General features: G+C 45.5%; 1 protein-coding gene across 1 annotated transcript in view; it reads left to right on the top strand.

The window, feature by feature from the left end:
• The first annotated feature begins 118 nt into the window (after nt 1-118).
• The window catches only part of LOC132591642 (zinc finger protein 585A-like), a 32,856-nt gene continuing 22,968 nt past the window's right edge, over nt 119-10,006 (top strand). Inside the window, exons 1-3 of the mRNA XM_060271008.1 lie at nt 119-255; nt 9,131-9,257; nt 9,485-9,544. Of these exons, the coding sequence (XP_060126991.1) occupies nt 9,158-9,257; nt 9,485-9,544 (160 nt within the window). The 5' untranslated portion in view covers nt 119-255; nt 9,131-9,157. The remainder of the gene's footprint in view (nt 256-9,130; nt 9,258-9,484; nt 9,545-10,006) is intronic.

Below are 10,006 nucleotides of genomic sequence, written 5' to 3'. Positions count from 1 at the left end.
TGCACGATGGCAGAGGGGGCGGGTCAGCTGTTCTGCTTAAGCCGCGCCCCCTTTCCCAAGTCAGTATCGAGAAGCCCCGCCTCCACAGGGAGGGAAGGGGGCGGGCAGCGGGGCTGCTTCGTGTAGACGCAGAGGAGGCGGCTGCTTCCGAATTCAGCCTCCTAATTAAGCGGGGTCCCTGCCTACCTCCCACGCGGGGGCTCCCATTCCCGCCCCCGCTGCCCAGAGTCGCTGCCACCGTCGCCAGGATTTCGGGTGAGTGCAAAGCCAGTGGCGGGGAAAGAGGGAAGGAGTTTTGCAAGGCGGTGGGGGTCCAGGATGGGAAACCCCGGGACGGGGAGAGGCGGCCTACACAAGTTCCGGGCGGGGAGAATAAGAGAATGGAGGAAAGGGAGCTTTTTTTTAAAAAAATGGGGCCTTGAAGGGTGGGGGTCCCGCTGTGGAAGAGAGAAGTTTCGTCCTGCAGGATCTGGTGCAAAGGAAGTTGCAAGGAAGAAGGCGGAAAAGGGGAGAGGGTTGGGTATTGCAGACCAGGCTCGCCATAATAATAATTCAGCCTTTCCCCCTCCTTTTCTGCCTTTGAGCTGCTCATCTGGTTCCCCCCCCCAATCGTAATTACCCAAGCCTCCCGCAGACTCAAATGAGCGGCGCAAGGGCAGAGGTGGGAATAAAAACAGCTTAATTACGATCGGGAGGACTCAGATGAGCAGCCCCTTCTCTGCTGCCGGACAACGGAAGTGTGGCACTCAAAACGGAAGTGCACCCGCGAACGGAGTACGTTCACAATCCAAAAAAACCCCCGCAGCCCGAAGCACTCATTTCCGGGTTTGAGTTGGTCGTAATCCCAAATGGTCATAAACTAGGCTGTTTGTAAACCAAGGTACCGCTGTAATTCTCTTGCAGCAATATACAATCCATAAATTTTAAATTATTTTTCCATAGCTTTTCCCAATCTTCCATATGTATGTTATGTCCTATAACTTGTGCCCATTTAATCATTACCAATTTCACCTCCTCATCTTTAATCTCCCATTCCAACAATAGGTTATAAGTTTTCTTTAATAATTATTTATTATCTTCTATTATATCTCTTTGGAATGTAGATATGGTATAACTAAATCCTTTCTTATTATTAGAATCATAGAGTTGGAAGAGACCACAAGGGCCATCCAGTCCAACCCCCTGCCAAGCAGGAAACACCATCAAAGCATTCCTGTCAGAAGGCTGTCAAACCTCCGCTATAATAATAATAATAATAATAATAATAATAATAATAATAATGATAATAATATATTATTTATACCCCGCCCATCTGACTGGGCTTCCCCAGCCACTCTGCGTGGCTTCCAACCGAATATTAAAAACAGTACAGCATCAAACATTAAAAACTTCCCTAAACAGGGCCGCTTTCAGTTGTCTTCTAAAAGTAAAATAGTTGCTTATTGCCTTGACATCTGCTGGGAGACACCCCACTGAAAATAAGGCACCGTTTATTATTATTATTATTATTATTATTATTATTATTATTATTATTATTATTTTAAAAAGTTATAAGTCGGTGTCTTAAAAAAAAGGAGAAACAAGGTAATAGTAGCCTGTTGGTTTTTGGAGAGCTTTATTCTTTTTTTAAAAAAATATTTTTATTCAATTTTCCAAATACACAAACAAAAACAACAAAAACAACACAAATCACAATTTCAATCCTACTTATATCTCCTCATCTCAATTTCAATCTCTCTGCTGAGTTGTGACTTCCCTCCCTCCCGTCATTCGGTTTTATTGGTCACTCTTATCCCGCAGTTTCTTTTATTGTCCATTTTAAACTCAGTTCGTAGGATTTTTCTCAGTCCCGCAAGTGTCTTCAGACTCTTACAGTTCCTCTCCATATAGTCAATGAATTTACTCTATTCTCGTTGGTACTTTGTCTCTCCTTGGTCTCTCATTCCATAAGTCATATTTGCTAATTCTGCGTAGTCCATCATTTTCGTCTGCCACTCCTCAATCGTCGGTATCTCCTGTGTTTTCCACTTTTGGGCTACTAAAGTCCTAGCAGCAGTTGTAGCATACATAAATAATCTCTGATCCCCTTTTGCTATTTCCTCTCCCATTAGTCCCAATAAAAAAGCCTCAGGTTTTTTAGGGAACGTATACTTAAACATCTTTTTCAATTCATTATATATTATTTCCCAAAATCTTTTGATTTTCTCGCACGCCCACCACATATGATAAAATTCTCCATCTTTCTCTTGACATTTCCAGCACGTTTTACCACTCATTCTATACATTTTAGCTAATTTTACTGGAGTCAAATACCATCTATACATCATTTTCATTATGTTTTCTTTCAAGGCGGTACATGCAGTAAATTTCATAGTTTCATTCCACAATTTCAACCACGCATCATATTCAATATTATGCCCAAAATCTTTTGCCCATTTTATCATCACATCTTTTGTCAATTCATCTTTCGTAAACCACTCTAACAACAGATTATAAATTTTTGACAACAATTTCACTTTGCCTTCCAACACTTCTTTCTGAAATCTGGACTTTTTATCCTCAAAACCTATTTTTCTATCACTTAAGAATACATCGTTTACCTGGTGATACTGAAGCCATCCTGTCAAACATGTTTTTATTTCTTCATGTGGCTTTAATTTCCACACTCCATCAACTTTCCTCAATATTTCCTCATAGGTGGCCCTCCTCCCCTCCATATTTGTCTTTCTAACTGTTAATACCTCTACGGGTGATATCCACCATGGGGTCTTATTCTCCAACAGCTTTTTATTTCTCTTTGGGAGAGCTTTATTCAAAGGGTTGAGAGTCGCTCATTAATGCCAGTAGGGACTTCTGACAGGAGCTTCACAAGGTCGTTTTTGATAGAGAAGCCTACCCCATGTATTCGATGTTCTTGTTCAGATAGACCTTTCCAGAAGAAAGTGTAGCCTCCTTTTTCTTCCTTCAGTAGTCCCTCACCTGCTCTTCGAGTCTCTTGGAGCACTGCGATATCGATGTTAAAACATCGCCACTGTCTTGCAATGATGGCAGTTCTGCATTCAGGACGCTCTCTGTCTGTGTTATCTGACAAAGTTCGTACCGTCTTTTCCCTTTTTAAAGACGTAGGCATAATATAAGCCATAGCAGGATTTCTAAGCAATTGCGCGATACAAGCCATACCCCGAAAATAAGACATACTGATAGACCCTTCACCCACTAGCAATAACCCCCCTCCCGCCAGCCAACTCCCCCCTTAAAAATCTCTCCCCATTTTGCTGTCGCTCCACAGACACGTATTTCCTTTAAAAGCTTGTAAAAATGCACCGAACAGCCGTAACTGCTGGCTGCCGAAGCCTCGTGATTTCCCTTCCCCGTTTCTGAGAGCATTTTTTTAAATAAAAGGATCCAAAAATATTTTTTTAGCCAAGCTGTGTAAGCTCTACTTGGTGAAGGGGAGAAAAGTGGGGTGGGGAGGAGATGAAGGCACGAGGAAGAGGGGCGATTGAAGAATGCAAAGGCTGTTTTCCCTTTTAGGGAGAGACCTCCGTGCACGTGTCTGTCTCTCCCCCCCTTCATCTCTCTCTCTCTCTCTCTCTCTCTCTCTCTCTCACACACACACACACACACACAGCCCACCTCTCGCTTCCCCCCACCTTTCCCTAAATTCCCTTCCATTCAATGCACGTTGATTTCCTCTTAACGGGAATCTCCCGTGTCTGATTGTTGTCTCCTTGCTTTTACCGAAGGCATAAGGCAGCCTTTTAAAAAGCCTGCTGCAGTTTTCTTTCTACCTTATGCTGCTTGGTTGTCTGTGGAGCTGCCCCTTTAAGGAATTGCAAGTAGTTTGGATCGCAGCCCTTGCCTTGGGGACTTTTTTTTTTATTAAGGACTTTTTCCTTCGCTGTTTGCGAGCTGCTAAACGGAGCTGCTAAACGCTGCTCTACACAAAAGTTAAACTGCCGGGCCTAACAACACGTGCTTCCTCACCTCGCTGGTTCAATTGCTTCTCAATTGCTACCATTTACCAAGTCAGCAATCTTAATTGCTGCTTAGCTGGCTTCTTTGTTCTCAGCAGGTAGCTTCTTTGCTTCGTGGAGGGGGGGGAAGTCCGCAGAGCGAGCGGACTCCCCGAAAAAACACCGGGTAGAGAGTCCCGGTGACATAGTGCCCAGCTGTTTGCTCCGGACGCGAATCCTCTGCTGCCCGAGAGCTCAGTAGAGCAATCGAGAGCCAGCGGAGTGGAGTCGCGGGAGCCATTTTTGGGTTTCATCTTACCTCCTTGAAGTGAAGCTCCGAGTCCTCAGCCTGCAAGCGGCGGATTCTTCCAAGGAAATAAAAGACTTCTTCAAAGTAAGTCAAATCTCCATTCGGATCTTAAAAATTTTAAATTTGAAGATAGGAAGAGATTATAAAGTAACGGAAGCCGATCTCTTCCAAATGGACAATCGGGAGGCGCATTAAATATTCCCAAGCCGAAAAGGGAAAACTTCTTTCAAGATTGCGGACCCGAGAGAAAGAAAGACTTTTCCAAACCTCCCCAGCCCCCGGTGTCGTTGCCCCTTGAGGTTCAGCAGCAACAAGGGGGAGGACGCTTTGACAGCTGTCAAAAGCTGTCAAATTGTTAAAGGACTAAGAAAGACGATTTTATTCCTGTGAATTGGAAAAATTGATTCAAAAGGTTTTAAAAGGATTTAAGTGGACTGTAAATTTGAAATCTGATGAGGTTAAAGACAAAGGATAAGAACAGCCAAGATGGAGCCGACAACGTGGTAGAGAGGAATTTTCCAGTACCCTTCTGCCCTTATCTCTGGTCTGCCTGTGGTCAAGTGAACTATGAAAACAAAATTCTCTTGAGCTTTCCAGGAGGCTGTGCTGGGCTATTTACAAACATGGGAAGATATCTACAAGGAAAGGCAATGCTTCAATCCAACAGAAAAGGAGAATGAAGTGCAAGAGCAAGATTTAGAGGACAATTTTGATTATGAGATTGTGTGTGAGGAGCAACAATTTGAGGACAATTTGGAGACTGATTCAGACCATAAAAAATATGTGTTGGATGATGAAAAACAAAGATCAGAACAAAGAGATGAGGCCGACAAGGAGAAGCAAAGTGAAGAGAAGATAGATGGAAGTGAAAATCCTGGAGAGACTGAAATGTTGAATGGTGTTATTGAAGGGAGGGAAAGGCAGAAAGAGGGAGGAGCAGAGGTCTGGAAGTGGATGTGGGAAAGAATTGGTGTGGGGTAAAAATTTTAGTTTAAGGTACTTTTTTTGGTTTATGAACAACGGTGTCGGAATCTTGGCCTGCTAAAGGATATGCTGATCCAATTGGGAGGAGGGACATTGGGGGGGGGGAGGAGAGATTTTTATAGTTTAAGGTTAAGAGCTTTCTGGAGGGAGTAAAAAGAATGGCTGAGGAAATATGCTTAGAGTTTGTTTTTGAATAATTTTGGTGATCAGGAGGTGTTTGGGTGGAAAACTGCCTGTCTCCCCCTTCTTACTCTTGGTACCCAGTGGCAGGGGGTGCCTTGAGGGGAGAGGGAAGGGTGGAGGGAAACCCAGACACAAAAATGGAACCTTTTGACTGCTGGACTCCTCGGGCTACCCCAGTGGCAGGGGGGGGGCTCAGAGGGGGACAGCATGAAGAAGGAGGAGGATTGTGTTAATATTATAAGAATAAGATTCTGAATTGGATTAGAAAACCCGCCATAACTATGTAAAGAGGTTGGGAAATCCAGGAGGAGGAGAGTCGTGGAAGCCATTAATATTTTTCCTTTTTCCTTTTTTCCCCTTTCCTTTCCCCCCCCTTTTTATATTTTTGCTTTCCCCCCCTTTTTTCCTTGTTTTTCTTTTTTCCAGTACAGTGAAGAAATAGCTGGGGGATAAGCCAATCCCCAGAGATCCTCCGCCTTTGTCCTCTCAGTGGCAGGGGGGGGATGAGGGGGGAGGAAGGAGGGGGGAGGTCAAACCCAGCTTAAAATGGACCCCTTTGTTCCCCAATACCCATGGGTCTCACTGGTAGCAGAGGTGGGCTTGTGGGTGGAGGGAAAATGAAGGGACAGAGTTTATGTTGTATATTTTGTATGTGTTTTCTTTTTCTAAAAATTAATAAAAATTATTTTTTAAAAAAAGGTAGCTTCTTTGCTATCAGTGATAGCACTACAAAGTGCTACATTGTTGGAACTTCAGACTGTTGGAACTTAAGTCTTGGGCAGCTAGCTGGTAGAGATCCTTGCTTGCTTTATGTATAGGCTACTGCTAGGACTGTATCAAAAGGGACCCAGGTGGCACTGTGGGTTAAACCACTGAGCCTAGGGCTTGCTGATCAGAAGGTCAGCGGTTCAAATCCCTGTGACGGGGTGAGCTCCCGTTGCTTGGTCCCAGCTCCTGCCAACCTAGCAGTTCGAAAGCACATCAAAATGCAAGTAGATAAATAGGTTCCGCTACAGCGGGAAGGTAAACGGTGTTTCCATTTGCTGCTCTGGTTTGCCAGAAGCGGCTTTGTCATGCTGGCCACATGACCTGGAAGCTGTACGCCGGCTCCCTCGGCCAATAATGCGAGATGAGCGCGCAACCCCAGAGTCGGTCACGACTGGACCTAATGGTCAGGGGTCCCTTTACCTTTACCTTTACCTAGGACTGTATCACACAGATAGATTCCATTATACTGGTTTAGATTTAAGAAGCTCCAGTGTAGCAGATTGCTATTAAGTGAGTCCCCACCTTGGAGGAGAGAGAGAGCAGCCCTTCGCGAACATCCCAGGGCCGGGGAGAGAGGGCTGCACCAGGGACGCACACACCTCCCTTCCCTCAGACTCGTAATAAAAATACCAGTAAGACATCCCACCAAAAATAAGCCACCCTGTGGTTTTTTGAGAAAAAAAGTAATAAGACGGTGTCTTAAAAAGGGGGAAACACGGTATATTCCATGTTCCAAAGTTCAATTGTCTTTTACGACCGCTAGGTGGTGACCCCACTGGGCACAGTAATCCAGTCAGGGGGGGAAAGGGCGGCAGACTATGTTTAGGGCACCTTTTCTAGCGCCTCCCCCTTTTCGGGGTGAGCAGGGTGGATCCAAAAAAGGGCTGCTCAGTCATGGATACCGCTGCCAAGCTGCTCAACTGCCTCCCCTTTCCCCCTGGCTGTGGCTTTAAAGAAACTCTGTGCATCATGAGTGTCGGCTAAGTGCAGAGTTCTAATGAAAAGCAAAGTTAAGCCTGATCAGTTTTTTATTATGATTGAGAACTGTTCACAACAGGGTTCTTACTCACATGACAGACGATGGAGAAGAACAGTGGGTGGCTATACAGAGAAGGATACAAAAGAAACAGCATCACATACTCTGGGATACAGAAGTTACCGTAAAACAGTGGAATGAAGAGATACATTTCAGAGACACAGTGTCCAAGAATCAAGACAAAAATGCACACAGTTTATAACCCAAGCATAACATGTTTTCCTTGAGGTTCAGAGTTTTATTTATTTTCAGATCGATAGTTTGTATCCCCTTTCAGGCAAGATTTGACAGCTCACCGCTTTACCCTATTGTTCTTCAGCAGGAATGTTATCAGTTGTTAATGAGGCATGCAGTAATCACATTAGGAGTTCTTTGTTGTTGTTTAGTCGTTTAGTTGTGTCGGACTCTTCGTGACCCCATGGACCATAGCACGCCAGGCACTCCTGTCTTCCACTGCCTCCCGCAGTTTGGTCAAACTCATGTTCGTAGCTTCGAGAACACTGTCCAACCATCTCGTCTTCTGTCGTCCCCTTCTCCTTGTGCCCTCAATCTTTCCCAACATCAGGGTCTTTTCCAGGGAGTCTTCTCTTCTCATGAGGTGGCCAAAGTATTGGAGCCCCAGCTTCACGACCTGTCCTTCCAGTGAGCACTCAGGGCTGATTTCCTTCAGAATGGATAGGTTTGATCTTCTTGCAGTCCATGGGACTCTCAAGAGTCTCCTCCAGCACCATAATTCAAAAGCATCAATTCTTCGGCGATCAGCCTTCTTTATAGTCCAGCTATAAAGGAGTTCTATTGGCGGTTTAATGTTCTATATAAAGGAGTTCTAAATAGGAGTTCTATTGGCGGTTTAATGAGGCGTGCAGAGGGTTCCATTTGGCTGAGGTGGCTCTGCAAGGCTACAAGGAAGTGAATAAGGAAAAAAGGGGGGCTGTAGCTTTGAAAGGCACAGTGATGTTTCAAAAAGCGGTGGTGTTCCCGTCTGCCCCTCTTCCCGCCTCTCTGTAAAGCAAGCAGAGAGAGCCGCTTACGCGGCTCCTGTAACGACGTCTCCTCCTCCTCACAGCCTCACCCACAGGCACTCACAAATGTGACCTCTCCCTTCCTTCCTTCCCTCCCCCCCTCTTCCAACTTGAATAAAGTATTGGGGGTGGGCGGGTAAACCCCACCTTACATGCCGTATCAGCCATTCTCAACCTGTGGGTCCCCAGAATTTGTTGAAATACAACTCCCATTGCCCCTACCTAGCAATATTCCCCCCCTGTTTTCCTCCTCTAAAAACTACTTTTAACTCACCCCACTCCCACCACATGGATGGCAGAGGTCTTGTTCATTCACAATCCCAGCAAACCTTGTGTGCAACTGAAGTGGACCAGGCACTGCAGCTCCTTCCCCTCTCACTGGGCTGCTGCAAGAAAAGGCAACAGAGGAGGAAATGGATGGGTTTGAAGGCTCTTTCCACCTCTCTCCCCTAAGCAAAGGGTGTTTGCAGGGCAGGAGGAGGAGAGCTGGTGGACAGAGGAGGAGGCAGCGAGGGCAGAGGAGGAGTGGGTGGATCTACCATCTCTCCCAGGGGGTGCAGACTCCAGATGCAAGCAAGATGCTTTCTTCTCCATTCAAGGGCCACCCATGTATTCAGAGCAGTCCTTTAAAGATTAAGTCTAAAGTTCCATGGGATTTAATTTCAGGCCACTACTGTGTATACCATGCCAGCCGTAGGAAGGGAGGTGAGACAGGCAGATGGGAGGAATTGTCAATGGTTTTTGAAAATGGGTGGGGGCTCTTGGGAAGGTGGTGCCCAATAGGGTCTTCTACAGGGGCATCAGAATGTCTTGGGCAGGAGAATCCCTGCAGAGGTTTCTGGGACTCCCTTGGCTTCTTCTTCCCTCCCAGGAAGCTGAACCTGCAAACTTGGTCAGCATGGAAGGAGGAAGATGGCCATTTGACCTGGTCAAGCTGTCTCCTGCATTCCTCCCCACAACCTCTGAGCATCCCCTCCCAGGACCCTTGGAGAAATCTGGTGAGTTCCAAGGGAGAGGAGATGGGGGACAGGGATGGGTGGGTGGCGGAGGGAGAAAGTGGGAAAGATGGAGAGGAGACTAAAGGCATGGAGGTCCAGGCAGGAAGAAGGAAGGGGTGAGGCCTTTTCCAAAGCACCTCTTTCTTTCTTGAATCCCTTTCATAAAGTAGTCGGGGCAGATTTTCCTTCTCCAGGCTTTTAAATCTCTGGTGTTTTTTCCATTGCAGGATTAATTGATGATAATGATGTTGCACACCAATCCAGAAAAATGGGTGTATTGGGCTATGGTAATTCTTTCTGTCATTTTTTAATTCATATATTTAAATAGTTTCTGTTACTTTTATTTTTTTCTGAACAGGGTCAGAGTGATACATTCCATCAGCATAAATGTACAGTAAATGCATGCACCACCCCAGTTTACTGGGCTTAAGGACAAAGGACCCGTTATCATGATACACAATTCCTGGGGCAGGAGGCTCTACACATAGGATTGGGCCAGAATTATATGCGAATTGTATAAACCTGCCAAACTTACATACGGGTTGTGTGTGAAAGTGGGTGAGTGGGATAAAAATCATAGTGCCCCTGTAATTCTGCCCATCCATAAACTTACATGGAGATACTGTGGAAAACCTTGTTACAAATTTCAAAATGAGTGCACAAAGCCAACAGAGACTCGCAGGGTCAAAGACTCCACTTTGTCAGACTGCAGCCCACAAAAGCATAGGCCATAATACATTTATGAGCTT

Source organism: Zootoca vivipara, chromosome 2 (genome assembly GCF_963506605.1).
Source record: "Zootoca vivipara chromosome 2, rZooViv1.1, whole genome shotgun sequence".
Classification (NCBI taxonomy): domain Eukaryota; kingdom Metazoa; phylum Chordata; class Lepidosauria; order Squamata; family Lacertidae; genus Zootoca; species Zootoca vivipara.
The sequence above is the reverse complement of the archived record's forward strand: the minus strand, read 5'-3'. Positions and strand labels throughout refer to the sequence as shown.